We start from the raw sequence: 17,459 nt of genomic DNA, 5'->3' as shown, positions 1-17,459 counted from the left end.
GTCCAGGATTGAAATGAACTGATATGGTTTGAATGAAACTCTTAAAAACATTATACAGAGATTAATCGAGCAAATTGAATTCTTTTTTAGAAATATCTAACATGCAAAACCTTTTGTGCAGTTTGAATGTTTCAAATGAATTTCCTGAAAAATTAATCTCCCCAAGCAATGACTTTGGCAAGTACAGGTACTACTGTATATTCCTCTGGGTTCAAATGAAAGGACAAGTGTGAGAAGTTCCATCCCTTGTCCCAGAAAACCCCAATTTACTGAGGATGTTACCTGTACTTGTGCTTAGCCTTAAGTTTATAGGTTCTGTTTGAATAACTAGCAAAGGTGGCACCGTTTAAATCTTCACATAATGCAGTGAGAATATGCTCTCTGCATGAGTTTCAAGTACAATCCATATGCCAGCAGTTCAAAAATCGTTCTTACAGAAATTGCCAGCAAGGGATATGTGTTTGCAGAATTCCAGAAGTTCATTAAGTTTGCCTTTGACTTGAGCTAGAAGGTGGTAAAGGGGAAAATCCTCCTGTGTTGAAGTACATTTAATTACAAGTGAATTAATATTTGACCACTATTCAAGTTTGAGGATACAGTTTCCTTTCATTCTAGCAGACACATTTCAAACACACAAAATAAAAGTTTTTCTATTTCTTTTTTTCCCCAAATAGTTAGGAAAAACATTGTATAAGCAGAAGACTAATAATATTGCATAAGTCCTTGAGATAGAAATTCAAAACCTACTATAGGATGAACAAAGGCTAAAAAATGGTTTCTTAAAACACAAGTACTTCAGCAAAAGTTAAATCTACACCAATCTGAGAAAAAATAACTTTAGAATAATGACACTTCATATGATCTATCTTAGAAATGAAGGATGTCTTACATTCTACTTTTTTAAGTTTCTAAGTAACATTCACTTCTGGTTGTTCTTAGCATTAACATTACCATTATCCAGGCAATAATTTAGGAATTTCAAGGCAATCTATCTTCCACCTTGCATATGCAAAGAGTTAACATTTATTAAAAGTATAAGCATATCCTTTTCATTAAAGGATCATAAGTTGCTTTAGCTAAAATCTATGTACAGTATTTACACTCAACCTAAGCACAGCTGTCCAGATTACACAGATATTTTAGATCTGCTCCTGAGGAGTCTGGTAGGTGTCTAGCTGACTCCATCCGTGCTATCATCTCTGAACAGAGTTGGTGCGTTGTTGTCAGGGCTGTCTCCAGAAGTTCAGTCCCCTCTTGATTCTCTGTGAACTCTCCAATTTTGGAAATATTCAGCTTTCCAGCTTCCTATCTCAAAAAAAACCCAAGAAGCTCAGAAGTCAGCCAGACACTTCCTGTCTTTCACTGGCCTACTTTAGAGGTGCTGTTAAATAAGACTTTTTGGTTTTAATTGTCTATCCTGTTTGTGAGTACTTTCCCTCCCACCCTGTGCAGTTAAGCATAGAGATGTTCCCTGCAATACGGTCTTTGCTGCCCAAAGTCAATCTCCTAATGTGATACCAGCTGGCATAGTAATGAACCTGTTTCTATGAAAATCTAGGTCATTCCTTGCAGTGTGTTTTGCCAGTTCTGAATCAAGTGCTTTGCAATTTGTGTGTTAACAGAAAGTGTGTGTACATATCATTAATCACTGGAGCTGCTTTTGATAATACTTATTCTTTGATCTTAATATTCCTCATGAAAATTGCATAGTGATACATCTTAACAGCCCATGCTGAAGCTGCCTGCATGTGAACGAGGTCCAGGTTCAGACGTTGAGGATCCGCGACGGTGCCTGGAAAACAGCAGAAGGATTGAGAGAGAATTTGGTCTTCACCTCTGGAATCTAGTGGGGTGAGTGGGGGCGGGAGAGGAAGGAAAAAATGTTAGTGCAACACAGGGTGCAACTCTAGTGTGAATTCTAGTGAGTCTAGACCATTTTGTGTCTCTGCCCTGCCCTGCCCTGTAATATGCTATTACCTGGTAAGTGTTAGCTCTTAACTGGGCATAGCTAAGATTGATCTAAGCTTACAGGATGATTCAAGGGCAGATGTGTAATGCTTGGCCACAGAGAAGTGATTTTGTTAGAACCAGGCCCTTGGACCTTAAGGTGTGTGCTGTGACAGGAAGATAACCATGGCTGGACATTTCCTTGGCAGGAGGTGGCCATGAGCCAACCTGAGGAAGACAAACAGCCGACCTCCTCACAAATCCACACAGGCATGCACTCTACAAACATCTGAACAAATTCACCCCTGGACACCTCTGGATTAAAATGAGAGGAGACGACCGTGATGTTTCTGTGGTGTACAGTCTTAATCTTTTGGAGAACGCTATTGAGATTATGTCAAAATGCTTCAATCTTTTGCTTTAAGGAGCCATGAGCATGTTACGTGTATTGCAAATGTGGAGACTTGGAGTATCCGAAGGAAAAAGAGAGAGAACAGTATCGAGTACTGGCTGTGATAAATTGTGAAACTGAAATGTTTCTGATACGGATATAAACTCCTCAAATCTGGAGAAAAAAGTGAGAGATAACAAATATGACTTCATGATACTTGTGACCAAAATTCTCATTGAGGTCTATGGAGACAGAATTTCACCCAAAATGTAGCTGTTGTGACTGTACTGAAGTGGGAGGGACACCTGAACACTTTTGTCTCTTCCCTAATTCTAAAAGTCCAAAGGATTTGAAACAGAAGTATAGTTATTTATGCATCCAGCACAGGACTCTGGATGAATCTGGCCATAAAACGTAAAGTGGTGGTAAGCTTTGCTTCATGCCAAGTACTTTGATGGCACTACCTGAGTAGAGAAAGAAGAGCAAGACCAAAAAACAAGAGTGTCTAGGACAAAGGAAAATAGCTATTGATCTGTTTTTAGTTGTTGTGTTGTTTGTTTTTTCTGCTTCTCTGGGGATATAGTGAGGAACAAGAGTAGCATCACAAACAAAGTCTGTGTAGTGCTCAGTATCTGGGGAAAAATCAGCACTCCGAATCTTGCATGCAGTCTGGCAGAACAGAACATAAAACTGACTTCTCAGGTGTCTATCAAATCCATGGGCTTCAGGCAAGAGGGAAAATCCAGATGGTCACGTGTCAACCAGGTATTTCAGACAGTCTCACTTCTGTTTGAGCTGGTGATTCCCCTGCCTCATCTCCATCCTAAACTACACTTTACATTTGCTGACTGTGCTAGAAAGGCCCCAGTGGGACACCTGGGGCCTTTGCTTACATAGTCTACAGTATTGTATCTTTAGTAATATGTATTTGTCTCTGGGATTCCAGTTTTCTTTTTCATTTTGTAAGGAACTTGGATAGGGGCTCTGATGGGTTCATCTAGGACCCTTTCCTTGTGAGCCTGTCTGTAACATTGAAAGCAGAGGAGCGGAGTGTATCTTTCAGGCAGCACTATGCATCTTGGCCCGTTGGTGGCACTATATTCTTCCTTGTACTTCTTAGCAGGCCAGTGCTGTCTGACTGGCGTTTCCCATTACTACCATCTTGCTATCTGTCTCTGCTTTGTCCCTCTTCCTGCAGGTCTGCAGGTCTCAGAGAGCCTGAGACATTATTTTGCCCCTTTAGAGTCCTAACCCTTTTGTCCTTATTGCTGCACCTCAGAAAATATCCCAGGTTATTCAGAGCAAAGAGGCAGTTTTGATAGGATTTGCAAATTCTCTCTCACTTTGCCTTAGGCCGTTGTCCCCCATTTAATTGAGTTGGATACATTCATTGTATGCTTTGTCACAGCTCTGAGCCAGCAATCCTCTGTGGAGGAGGCATTTGGCTGTCTGCTGACTAAACATCTCTTCCTCATCTCCTCCAAGGCAAAGATTTACTTTTTACAAATGGCTCTGGAGTAACTGCTGTTATCTCTAATGGTACCACACAGTGCAGTTGGGTAATTCTGCCCTGGCCATGCTCTGCTTTCACAGAATGGTTGAGGTTGGAAGGGACCTCTGCAGATCATCTAGTCCAATCGCCCCGAAGTCAGATAATGTAGTCTGTGATCAGCTTTTGCAGCTGTTTGTGAAGCATAGTTCTCTTTGGTGGCCTAATGCAAAAAGCTGCTAAATTAGGGCCTTGTCTGTGTGTAGTCTTTTCTTCATTAGTGGGACACTGAGTATTTGGAGTCCCATCAGGGAAAATGCTGAGCAGAGAGAATGTTTTCTCATAGATTTTACAATAATGCTTAGGTTTGTTTGGCCAACAAGAAAACATCTCATGCTGGTATGGAAAGTCATAGAAACTCACAGGAAAAGCCTAAGGAAGTCTTATAGGCATGAGTGCACTTTCTATAGCTATATTCTGCTTGATGATGGTAGAGATGGAAGCTTCTTCCCTTCCCATAGCATAGGAATGTTGTGCTGTTTGGGTGCGTGGAGTTTTTTGGGCAACAACATGCAGACATTTCCAAGCAAGCGTTTGTCGGTGGTTAATACTAACTTTGAAGGTCTAAGTCTCCCACTACAGCCCTAAACTTAGCAGAAGACAGAAGTAGCACAGACTGCATTCTCAGTATGTACAGAGGGTGTTAAATAGACCTTACACAAAGATATATAATGACACACACCTTGTACATAAGGTATCCAATTGTGGGAATCGCAAATCTTGAACTGCCCGACTTTCATGCAGTTTAAAATCTTGGTCTCAGGGTTGAATTATGTTAAGTTACGATAAAACATTTTCTAGCATGTCTCTCTGAAAGCAAGGGATGGCCACATTACCTAATAGACAATGAGGAAAGAGCGGTCAATGAGAACATGGCTTTATTCTACACACGCCACACTGGTTAACAAATGAGGAGTTGCTAATGCATGTTTTGGGCTTTACCCACACAGACATTGAGATTTTAAGAAGTGATAATTACCTTAAAATCTGCTTTATAGCTTGTCTCTTGAACAAAATGTTCTTCTGGGATAATGAAGCCTTGCTTTGTCTTTATAGGTTTGGATGGTTTTGCTCCAGTCCATGGGCGATATTCTTGCCTGAAACAAGATTGTCAAGACAAAAGAAGCCATAATATGCAATACACAGGGAAATGGTGTTTCTGTTCAGAATGGGGGCAAACCCAAAAGGCAAAACTAGATAGAATCAGTTCACAATATTGAACTCATCTGAGGCTAACCATTTTAGAATAAAAGAGGAAATGAGCCTAGAGAGCTGCTTCTCTTTGAAAGCCCAGAAAGTGGGCTAAGTGACAACTTAGCCAGAAATGCATCAGAAGGAAGGCCCCATCTCAACTGGCAGATGCTTCAACTGTTATTTTCCTTCACATAGGGGTAAGTGCTTTTGTTTTGCATGATAATGTTTGAGAAAATGATGCTTAGGTGACTGTTACTTTTAGAGTAGTGATACCTGGAGAAATGGGTACAGAGACTTCCCACTTGGAAAGATGCATGTTTCAATAATGCTGAAAAGCAGCATGCCAGAGTGTGGCTTAGCTAGGCTGTTGGTGTCCTCCTGTAGCCTTCACTCTGCTTGTCTGTCCCTTCTGTGACAGATAGGCCACACCAGTGCCCTTCTAAATAGGACTCTGAGTGCCGTAGTAATATTTGCTCTTTCAGGAGAGGACAGAAGTCTGCTCTGTTTGTATGTGTGTCTGGTAACCAATTCAGGCGGCTTTTCTAGCAAAAGGTTGGTCTGTGTGAGAAGGTTAGCCAAGCTGTGACTTTACAGCATGATAACTTCTCCACAGTAACTCCTGCAACTTGGCTGAATATTTTCAAACAGTCATGTTAGCATGGTTTAAGCTGTGCGCACCACACGGCTGAGAGTGGAAGACCACCCTCGTTCCTTTATGTTGTTAAGCGAACTCACTGAGTTTGTGCTGACCACCTTCAATGACGCTATAAGCTGTTTCATAGAACAGAAAGTTGGCACAGGCAGGCAGTGACTGAAGGGGATGGTAGCTTTTTTAAGCGTATGCACTGAATCTGTAAGTATGCCATATGAGAAATGTCGCACTCTTAGTTAAAGACGTAAAGTAACTTGTCCTTTCTTTCTTTTTTTTCTTTTTTTTTTTTTTTTTAACGTGCTAGAAACCTCTGTAAGAGGTGTTTAGTGGCTAGTATCTAGTAAACTTTATGTTTACACTTAGCATGTATAAAAACACAGAATGGTTGAGATCGAAAGGGACCTCTGGAGATCATCTAGTCCAACCTCCCTGCTCAGCAGGGTCACCTAGAGCATGTTAGGGTTGCATCCAGGCAGGCCTTGAATATCTCCAGAGAAAGAGATTCCACAACCTCTCTGGGCAACCTGCTGCAGTGCTAAAAAATAGTAACTCCATAAAAATAAAAATAGTAACTCCACTTTATCAATCCATTATAGACAAGATCAAAGGTAAGACTGGGTCATGAGCCACATTCAGGCTAGAGAAATAGGCTGTTTTAATTTGCTAAGCTTAGCTTTGATCACAGCCTTTCTAGTTTTCATTTTTTCTAAATATAATTTACCATTTTGATAGTAGCTGAAAACTCCTCTTTAAAACTCTTAGTAGTTAAAGTATGTAAATGTGGAATATTTTTTAGAATGTGTGGTTTGATTTTGGTCTTTTTAGTATGTTGTTAAAACATCCACTGCGTTATGGATTGATTGATTGATTTCTAAACATAGGTTCAGCCTTAAAATGCTATCTCTTTCCTCGTTTTATTTATAGATGCAGGGTGCAGCCCTGGAGCGTCTAACACAGAAACTAGTAAACTAGAAAAAAAAAAATTAAGTGATTGTTTCTTTAATGAATTATCTGCCCACACCGTTTTCTGGTTAAGGCGGATGAGTGCCAGCGCAGGAGCCCACAGCCAAGGCTAGATAGCAGCTTGTCAGCTGACGTGGTGGCAAAGTAAGTTCTTAAATCTACTCTGGATTAGTAAGGAATGTTGCTCAATAGAGGAGCTTCCTGCAAAAAAGCAAAACCAGACCCCCATTAGGGCTGTCCATGCATACTGCAAATTTTGTCTGTAATTGGATTGCTCTTGCTGTTCTGAGCAGTTGCCTTTCACCTTCTCTGTGTCTTGCTTTGCAAACTTGCTCAAGCAGTAGGTGAGTGTGTGGCTGGCTCTTCTGGTGGCTGGTGGTTCTGTTACTGTTGCTATAGCACCTGGGGGTACAGAAGTACCTTGCAGAAAGGCAACCTTGCAGAGGGGAATCCCAGATGTGAATTAAATTTGAGCTCTGCTCTGCTCTGCAGCCAAAGGGAGGACATCCAGCTGCTGGGCAAAATACCAGCTAAATGGTACAAAGCCTTTATTTACATCCCAGCGGTTTCCAGGCACTTGAACCTGCTGTTCCATATAAAGCTGGCTTGCCTTAAGGATATTGATAGTATTGTTTCTTAACTATTTATCCTTGTGACTGCTGGTCTCCCTGCTGTATTACACTGAAACAGAGTATGTCCTAGTCTTTCAATGAATGACTGTGCTGCCTGTCTCCACAACAAGCTCTGTCTCATTGCTTGGTAACAGATCATTTGCTGATTCTGAGGACCCCCAAATGCTGGCTTTTGGATCATAGGACTCTCATGTTGGCTGGAAGCCAAATTGTCTTCCTCTCTGCCTGGATAACCAAAACTGTTTGAAACACCTACGTGCAATGGGGAAATGCTGTGCCTTCACTCATAGAAACAGCCGTGTGAGGGCAAATACAGTCATGGCTGAGACTCACAGAAGCCTTTCTTAGCTGGACCCCAGATTTCCCCCTGGAGAAACTCAGAACCCTCAGAGGGGAGAGCTGGGTGAAATGGGGATGAATTGTTCCTTCTGGGACATGAGGGACTTAATTAAATAAATAAAAGGGGGGGGAGACATGAAAATGATCCTAGACAACATTTGGTCCAGAAAATACAGCTAACAGCTCTACCTTCCAGCTTGCAGGATACAAACATTCATCTGCAGCTGAATAGCTAAGAATTAAAAGGAGTGAGAAGACAAATGCTGGCTCTCTAACTTGACTAGAAATTAGTCATAGAATAACAAATGAAATCAAAATGTGTCTGAGCATTCAGCCTACTTGGAGGCAGGGGAAGAGGAACGAACTAATTTCTAATGTTACTCTGTTAATTTAAGGCTCTGTTGAGATTTAGTGACTTGTCTCCCTGCTTGTGCTCCCTGGTGCAGTGTTTGAGAAAGCCAGAGTGTCAGAACCAGCTCAGCTGCATGTTGCTTCTTCCCTGCTTTGACCACCATGAATGATGCCTTGTCCAAGACCATACTAGTAACAGAGTTAATACCCGGAGAACACAGAGAGGAAATTACAAAAGCGGGATGGAGAGGGGGAGAGCCCTAAGCAGTTTGACTCCCTGCTTCAGCTGCTACTGAAGATGAACACGAGACTTGCTGCTGCTGCAATCATCTTCCTCCTCCCACTGTACCTCTCTTCCTCCTCCCCTCTTCCCTAATAGCAGCAGTTGTCAGATTTAAGGGGCACTAGCCTAGAGCAGCAGTGAGACTTAAACTCTTGTTTTTGAAAGGGTCACAAGTACAACATAAAACCCCTTGTTCTGGGCTGACCCACCAGCCTGCCCCTGCAAGTGTGCAGGAGTGTTTTAGGGTAGAAGGTGCAGCCCCCGCAGGCAGGGCTGGAGGTGAAAGAAAAAACAAAAAAGGGACTTCTGAGCTGTAGAGATCCAAAGGGCTCCTCAGAGGTTGTAATGATGATGCTTCACCTCTGACTTGCTACAGAATCAATATTAAGAAGGTATTGGTAGCTAACTGTGTAAGTTTTCTGTGGAACTGCTTTGATCGCATAAATCACTGATTTGTCAGTCATTGCTCTTTCTCCTAATTGGTTAATAGAGCCTGGGAAACGGAATTTCTTCTCTTATAAGGTGTCAGGATATGAGCTGTCTAGGAGGGAAGGTATGAATAAGTGCACTCTGGAGAGCTGAAAGGCTTATTGCCTGCTGGGACAGTTTAACCCCATAGCAGTAACTGGAAACCAAGTAAGTGGCAGTAGAGTTAGTGAATACTGCAAACAGTAACAACAAAAAAAGTCATTGGATTGTTATTATTACCAGAAGGTTAATACAAAGCCTAACTTGGAAGAGAACTGCTTAAATTAAATAATAGTTATGTGCCATTTCCATCTTTTGGGTGAGCAGGACTACTTGTACTCTTAGGTCTTTTGGGCAGCTTTTTTCATATATGAGATAGAAAGGTTGCTTTTAAATTGAGTTGATTCTTTTTCCTTGCATTGAGAGGCTGCTCTGATGTGCTGTTTGTCCATGCTATGAGGATTTAAACCACCTGAAAACTTGTATTGTCATGACTTTGGCTCTCTGATCTGATCCTAACCAGTCATTCCAGCTGTAGAGCACCACCATGGGCTTTTGTTGCACCATTTCAGGTGCTTTTGTAGACAAAAGCAGCAGCTTCTGCTAGAAGATCCCTATTGCAAAGGCATGTGGAAGGATACATCATTGCTAACTAGCGTGGCTGGACCTGGGAGAGCTGTCTCCTGCTTGCCACTGTGCCCCCTCTGCAAGCCTCATCTGCCATCAGTCAGTCCTTAGTAGCCCAACCTGCCTGGTCCAGGCTGAGCCACACTGGAGATATGGAGGCATACATTGGGTTCAGACCCATCTGAGACCATACAAAGGGCAAATGTGACAGAGCAGTGATGGTAACTCAACAGCTCCCTCACCCCTGCTGTCTGGCCTAGTAGTTTGCTCCATCAGAGCAAAGACTGCTGTGCTGTAGTGCCCTGTGCCTTCCTGCCTGCCCAGGTCACTGGGCACTCAGCCAGCTGGCACTGCAATTATTCCAGACAAGGCAGCCTGTCAGATCGTGTGACGTGTTCTAGAAGTGATAGGCTCAGCTACGAGAAACTAGTTGGTCTTTGGGTTCCTTCAATGTGCAGAGCAGCATTTTTGCTAGCTGCCTGCTGTAATCCACACTGCTAGGAGCTCAGGGATACGCAGCTGCTCGGGTGTTTGGTGTGCTACCCAAAGGTTTTCTGGCTTTGCGGAGAAAGTTGCCTGTGAAATCTTTTTGACTGAGATGGAGGGCATTTTTAATGTCACCACGTGGTGGGTGAGGAGGCAAAGGTAAGGGATGGAAATCAAACACAGAATGTGGTGTCTGCAGTGTTGGGAGCTGGCATTTCCAGACAGATTTACCTTCAGCACTTGCAGAATTCCTTTGACCTGTAGTACACCACCAATGCCACTCACAGTTGGCGTTTTAATGCCTAATTTTTGTGTCATGGGTTGCTCTGCATGATTAATTATTGGTGGCATTCTGTATAACTGCATTAAAATTTTCTTTCTGGTTTAAGAAATACAGAAAAAACTCATTTTGTGTAGCTGAATACAACACTCAGAGTTACACTGCCTGAGTTAGTCTGCATTTATTCTTCCCCTGCCATCTTCATTGTAATATCTAGGCACTCCAGTGAGACTTAATAGGTATAAATAACATTGGTCGCACTCTCTCTTCAAAGGGAAAGTTGTATGCACAGTATAGGTGTTTCTATTGTTAAGATTTCCTTTTTGAAGGACACACTATCGACCTCCTTTGGAGAAGGGAGAGTGAAATGGAGTGCTTGGGATTCAGGGCAGAAGGTGGTGGGATCTGATATGTAACTCTGAGGAAACTCCTTGTGGCAGCTCAGCCAGGTTCCTAGCACAGATGTACCACTACCCTTTCAGTAGAGATGGTTTTGTTTTGCCAAAGCACAGCTGAAAGACCAGCGATTCTGTTTCAGATGATATGCTGAGTCTGTGCCACTGGGGATCTCAGAATGCAGAGATCTTGGCTTGGCTGGAAATCCCACGAGAGGCCAGGGTGAAGAGCAGAAGAGAGGCAGCCTGTGTTGGTGAGCATGTGTGCTGCAGCATTTTCTGCTAGCTGGAGTTTTCCTAAGGGCTGATGGCTGCCTGCCTAGGTATATCACACTGCTGGAGTATAGAGGAGGTACAGCAAAGGTCTAACTAGATCAGGGCAACTCCTAGCCAACTGAAGGTGGCAAAAAACATGGGTCATGGATGCAGCAGTGAGAGCCTCCTGAGAGGAACAGACAGAAGCGCTCTTGGGTGATGGAGCAGTCAAACTGCTCCTTCTCTGAGCTGCATCAGATAGAAATGGGATGCTGGAGGCCTTTCCAAGCCTTGGATGCATGAGCAAATTGTGCCCGTTCTTCTGTCCAGCCAGCAGAGCACAGTGTATGTCCATTCAGTGTAAGGAGAGGACTGGGGGGAAAGAAGTGGGGGTGGTGGAAGAAAAGGTAGAGGGACAGAGGAAAGAGTTGAAGGGTAGAGAGATCAGCAAATAGGAGTTATAGAGGAGGAAAACAGAAGAAAAGTGAATGAAGTGTGATGTCTAAAGATCACTTGACAGATGTGGATCTCCGAGTGAGTCTCTTTCACTGGAAATGTTTAAGACCACACAGGATGAATCTAGCTTCTTCCTGTCTTGGTTCTCATCTGTAGCAAGGTCAAACAGTACTTGAAGCTGCTCATATTGCACAAGAGAGAAGCAGCAGCAAAAAACTGGGACTGAAAGACTGGGGGGAAAAAAACCCTCAAGCCTCAAACCATTGCCTTGGGTTGAGGTCTTGGGGTTTGTCCCATTTGCAGACAGACTGGCGAGGAGCACATACCGTGTGTGAGCTAGCACTCTCTCATCTGTCAGAGAATTGTGTGAATGAGTGTGTAGGCAGGTCTCAAGGTCTTCATTTCTGTGATTATCCCCTTTCTCTCTTTCCTCTAATACAGGATTGGGTGCACTTTGAGTGGAGGAACTTCCTGCTAGCTTTAGGCAACACCCTTGAATTGTTCTCTATTTTAATTCTGAAGGGAGATTCTCTCTTGAGCATCTATTCCCAAGTGCCCTTATTTTCTCTTCCCAAGTCTCTGTTCCTTTCTCCTCCAGCCCTTTCCCAGCCAGACTATGGGAAATCTCTCTACAACAATCCCAGATTGCCTGCCCCAAGCAAACTTACATCTTAAATACCATAAAAGTCAGGGGCTTCAGTATTAATTTCCCCAAGCAGCAAGATACTTAAGTACGTAAAGATAACTTTAAGCCTTGATTATAAAAGCTTTACTTCCATTATTAAGGTTAAGCATGTGTTTAAATATCTTACTGGATCAAGGATGGAGCTCCTCACAGTGTTCTTAACCCTACTAGCTCAGGAATGTGCCATAATCCCATACAGTGCTGAACATGTGCATAGGGACCTTTTTTCTTCCTTCCACACAGCTGAAATAAGATGCTTTTCAGTGTGAACTGGTCACCACAATTCACTTTGCCCTCCTGCAGAAGCAGTGTTTGAAGGTAGGTAAATAGTATAGACAGCAAAGCAATCTGCTCCCTGGTTGCATCCCATGGTTATGGAGGGGAGAGGGATGTCATCCCCCTTCGGTCTGTGATACCTTGTTTGGTGGGGAGGACCTCTCTGCAAGCATAGTGCCACAGAGCATGCTGAGTACTCACGCAGGAACGTGGGTTTTCAGCATCGCTAGCAGTGACGTTAGCAGTAGCACATCGGGTGCTTAACCCTTTAAGTGACGTTAGCTCTTTCCATATCATTTTCTTTACATGAAAGCAACAAAACAAAACTGAAAAAGGCCATTTGTGTGGCTGTACTCTATGAGCAAGAAATGCTGCTGATCAGCACCCCCGATTTGGTCTGCTTACTTACTGTGCCTCCGCCCCCTTGGTCTGCTAGCACAAGCCAGGTACACTTGAACGCCTGCTCAAAGCATTTCATTGCAGAAACAGCAATCACTGAACCTTGAACAGAGCTTTTTCTCTGCACTAGGCCAGCCCTGGCAGAGGGGCTGTGGCCCCATCTCTGTTGTCTTCTAATAAAACAAGAAGAATGTGACACGCAACGAACAGTCACTAGGGGACAGCTGGCAGATGGCTGCTGAGGGCACCAACTTCTCTCATCCACAGAATGGAGGTAAGCAACCAGGAAGCCTCCTCTTTTTTTTCTCTCTCTCTCTCTCTCTCTCTCTCTTTTTTTTTTTTTTCCTCCCCCTAGAACACCTGCTAAATGCATTCAAACTTAGTACTACAGCTGATGGTGTGCAAATCGCTACTGTGTCAGAAGTAGGTAATACTTGTGACTTGCTGCTGAAAGGGAAAAGCTGCTACCATGACCCTGAAGGGCAAAACCTTCAGGGAGGGCAGGCAGGGTTGCTCTGAGCTCCCTGCTCGTTGTCTTTCAGTGCTAGTAAGGTGCAATCTACTGCAACGCTGCAGCAGTCCCTGGGATCTTTTCGCAATGGGAGCACATCCCAGTTTTTCCTTCTTTGTGCAGTTTGTATTGATCTGACTTGGTCTGTGTAGCTGAACTTCCCCCATAGAGACCAATTAGCCTTTGACTTCATTCAGAGTCTAGCAGAACTCCAAATGAAATCCAGGAAAAATATTGATAATAAAGGGCAACCTTGGGGAAAGCAGGATGCCATGCTGTCTTTCCACTGTTGATACAAAGTTGTTTTGTGACTAAAAACATCTTCATTTTCTCAAAGCAAGGTGGAGAGCAGGCATCCTTTTGATACTCCTCCCACCTTTACCTTTCTTTTGGCCATAGCAGGACTCCCACTGAAGTCACCGTGAAGAGGGTTGGACTTTTTGTCTTGGTCACTGCTCCTGTTTGTTTTGTTCTGCTAAGGGCCAGGTCAGGCTGGCCCCATAATATGTGGGGAAGAATACAGCCTGCTTTGCATGCAGCTGAATTTCCTTCTGTGCTTAAAAAAAATGTAGGGAGAAAGATGGAGGAGGAACTTACAGAATAAAGTATCTGATGTGCAAAAATATACCAAACTAGGTTCAATATTGCAGAGGATTCACTGCTACACTTAGAGGTTCCACAAGAACAAATATGCAGTGGGCTGTTGTTGAAACATGCAGTCAAAATCCCTGAATCTTTTTTATTTTATTTTTTTAAAAAAGCTTACAAAATTAAGCCAAAAAAAATTGGTGCCATCAAAAGCTTAGAACAGCCCATGTAACAAGGCTAACTTTTCTGCACCATCCTCTTGGATTCCATCTATTTAGATCTTGCCTTTTGAATATTAAGCAAGCCCAGATGGCTACCAAGACCAGGCAGTTATAAAATACAGTTGCAGGCAACTGACTGGCCTTGTCCTCACTACAGCACCTGACTGTCCTAGTGAGAGCCTCGTGCTGCCTGCTTGACCTGGGCTGCTGCAGAGCCCTGCCACAGCAGCTACAGCGCGCCCGAGTCGAACAAGTGCTGCTCGTGTGAGCAGAGGCAGCTGAACGCCTGCAAAGGGGCCCTGCCCTCAGGGCTGTCCTACCTGCTCAGTGCAGGATCTCTAACTCTTGTAACACCCAAAGAGGCAGAACCTACCCAAAGGTCTCCCCTAGAAAAGAAACAGGAGGACCAGACCAAGAACTAGAGTGTTTTCCATACCTGAGCCCCTCTGGTGAGCTGCCCTACCACCGCTGGTCTCAGCTGCGGTGCAGGCACATCGTCCTTTTCCCCTCAGTGCTTTAGGGCATTACCTAATTTGCCCAACCTCCTCCTCAAGAGCCAGCACTGTCCAGCTGCCTCCTCTCAGGCCAACCCCGGCAGGCTAGGCCCACACCTGCTAACCCTCCCCTCTAGCAGAAAACATGCCTTTGCTTTACCTGCACTACAGCTGATTCGCCTTTTTTACTTGCTCAGCAGCTGCCTTACCCACTGGCAGGGCCAGGTGGGTCAGCTTTTCCCTGATTAGTACCTACAAGAATCAGGGCAGGTTTTTGTTGCTGGAGGTTGGTGAAGGTGGTGGTTATGCATGGCTGCTAAGCACCCTGCTAAAGAGCAAGGAGGATCTTTCTGGCTTTTGTCAAGCAGGAAGATGAAGAAAACCTAGTGCTGCTGTTCACCTATTGCCTGAAGATGAGGTAGATGTTTACAGACTGGGACGCTGCACAGTGAGGTATGAAGGAGGGAGGACTGTAATGTGGTATCATTAGTGAAAATATCCTTGTGGCTGTTGGTCTGTGACTTGTAAAAGGTGGGTCCCCTCTTCTCAGCCTCAAATGAGGAGCTTTTCCAGCACTAATAGGATGTTTCTGTGTCATAAGCATGGTTTAAGTTACCAAATAAAAGCTCAGCACCTTAAGTGTAGTTGCAAGAGAGTAACCCTGCCAAGTACTAGCCACTTTGATCCTGTTTAACCTTGTTTAGAAAAGGAAAAAGCAACTAACATGTATCAAAGCAGACTTCTGCTGCTCTGGGAAGCTATTGTGGATGTTATTTTTGCTGCTTGTTGTGACTCCTGTGACTTAGCCTAGAACGTGTTCAGCTGCTTTCAGCCGTGTGGGGGTTTCTTAAACTGAGCAAATGGAAGATGTTGTGCTAGATGAAAATTCAGAGAAACTGTGGAAATTACTTGAGGCAAAGGTGGTTTCAGCTGTGTAGGCCTAAACTAGCAGACTAATGCTCTAGCTGCTGTTTTAGGTATGCCTGCCTACATTAGTTATAGTGTATAACCTTCCAACAGCTTAAATGTGTTATGTGAGGAGTTCATGCTGGTGTAGCTGGCCTTGCTCATGCCTCTGCCTTCAGTGCACAGAGTTCCCACACACAGGCCATGATGAGTTCTTGGACAACTTGGCTTCTTATTTTTCCTAAAACTTCTGTTTTGATTTGCTGACTGGTATCTCACCCTCACCATGTGCTTCATCTGTGAAATTGTTGCGCTTTTGTTGGAGTTGTTGTGAGCCCTGTGCAAGAACAGAGTAGTCGGAGGGAAGGAGGGTGTGAAAAGTGGCTCTTCCCTGACAGAAGCTGTGATTCTAATGAATGTTTAATGTGCCCCTGGCTTGGGGTCGGACTGACGAAGCAGGGGGAGGTTTAAACAACAGTTTGAAGATGGATATGTTTCGGAAAGATCAGCTTTGCTATTGCTGTTTTAGACAGGTTTCTCTTTTGAAGCCTTACAAGGCACTTCTTCCACCACTTCAAAACTCAGAAGCACTTTTCCTCAACAGTAATCATCTGTGAGACATGTCAAAGAATAAAGTAGTGCATAGATTCAAATACTGCACACCTGCCATTTTCATAGACGATATGTAGCTGCATTTGTATCAGTGCATTTGCATCATTGTAGCCTGTGCTCACATGCAGGATTATAACCCTTCCCAGGGACCCAGTGTTTTTTTCTTAAAAGCTCTTTGATAAATAATCTGATGAATGGCAGTTACAAAGAGAAATGTGTCCTAGGTGCATAATAGATCATTAAGGTCTAAATACTTGCAATTCTACTAGAATAAGATTAATTATACTGTCAATATGCTTAATAGTTGTATTACCATTATTATTAGGGAGCATTGATGCAATATTTAGTATTGACCACACAGCAGCTCGAATCCCCTTTCTCCCTGGGGTGCATATGAATGAGAATTAATGCGAATCAGGGCTGAATTTGGGTGCATCCAGCCTTATTGCTTATTCCAGAAAACAAGCATTTATAATTGGTCATAGTGATCAAAGGGGAAAAGAAGGCATCAATAACAAAAAAATCAATCATTTTAAAAAGCCCTCTAGGAGAGGTAGATTGTGATACTTAATTTTCCCCCTACACGTTATTGTCGTTACCAGTTTAGACTGCATCTTTTTGGGGTATGTCCCAGCTGTCTTCATGTCTGCCTGAGCTTTGAGCCATATTTGGCTCACCTTGGACGTGGCATCCCAGGTGTTTACAGTAATGCAATTATGGCACCCACAGATTTGGGGACTATGGTTCAGTGCAACTTCTGATGAGTGCAGCTGGCTGTAGAAATTGCTGCGCCTTCCCAAAGCGGGTGCTTGGAGCATTGCCCTGCTTTGGAGGCAGCGTGGGTCCTGCGCAAGGGCTTGCTCCCGCATCCTCTATTCTAAAGCGTCGAGAGCTAGAAAATGCTCGCAGGCTCAGCCGGCCGTTTTGGCAGATGCTATGTGTGCTCTAGACATGCAAAGCTGCACAGGCCGAAACGGTGCTGCGCTAAGGGGGGTACCGCTGGCAGAAGGGACGTTTTTAACGACGACGCTTTCAAAAGCGAGTGCAGCCGCCGGGGCAGAGGGGTTTAGCCCGGTGTCCGGCTCGCCTCCCCCTCCCCGCGTTTACGGCATCCCGCTCCCCCCCCGCCCTTTGCGGTCGTTTCCGAGCACCCCTGGGCCGGGCCGGGCCGGGCCGGGCCGCGCGCGGTCGCGGGGAGCCGGGCGCCGCCGTTACCTGTACGAGGTGGTGTGGGCGCCGTCCGCCCGCGAGCGGGGCCAGAGCTGCGGGAAGCCGCTGTGCCTGCTGCCGCCCGGCCTCCCCTCCGCGTCCCCGGCGGGCAGGACGTAGACGGAGCTGCCGGGGGCGGCGGCGGGGGCCCCGTTCCTCCTGCAGTCGCCGCCGGAGCCGATCCAGGGGAAAGCGTCTCTCCTCTGGACCGGCCAGGCTCTGAAGTCCTGCCGGTACTGGGTCTCCGCCGCGAAGGGCTCGGCGGCGGCGGCGGCGCCCGCAGCGCCGGC

General features: G+C 44.6%; 1 protein-coding gene across 1 annotated transcript; it reads right to left on the bottom strand.

Moving 5' to 3' along the window:
- Positions 1–1,211: 1,211 nt before the first annotated feature.
- On the bottom strand, positions 1,212–17,453 carry MAP6D1 (MAP6 domain containing 1; the record flags this gene model as incomplete). Its single annotated transcript, XM_085306102.1, has 3 exons — positions 1,212–1,792; positions 4,867–4,984; positions 17,176–17,453. Coding segments are annotated over 3 exons (423 nt in total), but the record flags the coding sequence as incomplete, so codon positions are not given.
- Between the last annotated feature and the right edge of the window lie 6 nt (positions 17,454–17,459).

Source organism: Rhea americana, unplaced genomic scaffold (assembly GCF_003343005.1).
Source record: "Rhea americana isolate MKP2758 unplaced genomic scaffold, rheAme1 scaffold_231, whole genome shotgun sequence".
Lineage (NCBI taxonomy): Eukaryota > Metazoa > Chordata > Aves > Rheiformes > Rheidae > Rhea > Rhea americana.
This window is presented reverse-complemented; position numbering and strand designations above follow the sequence as displayed.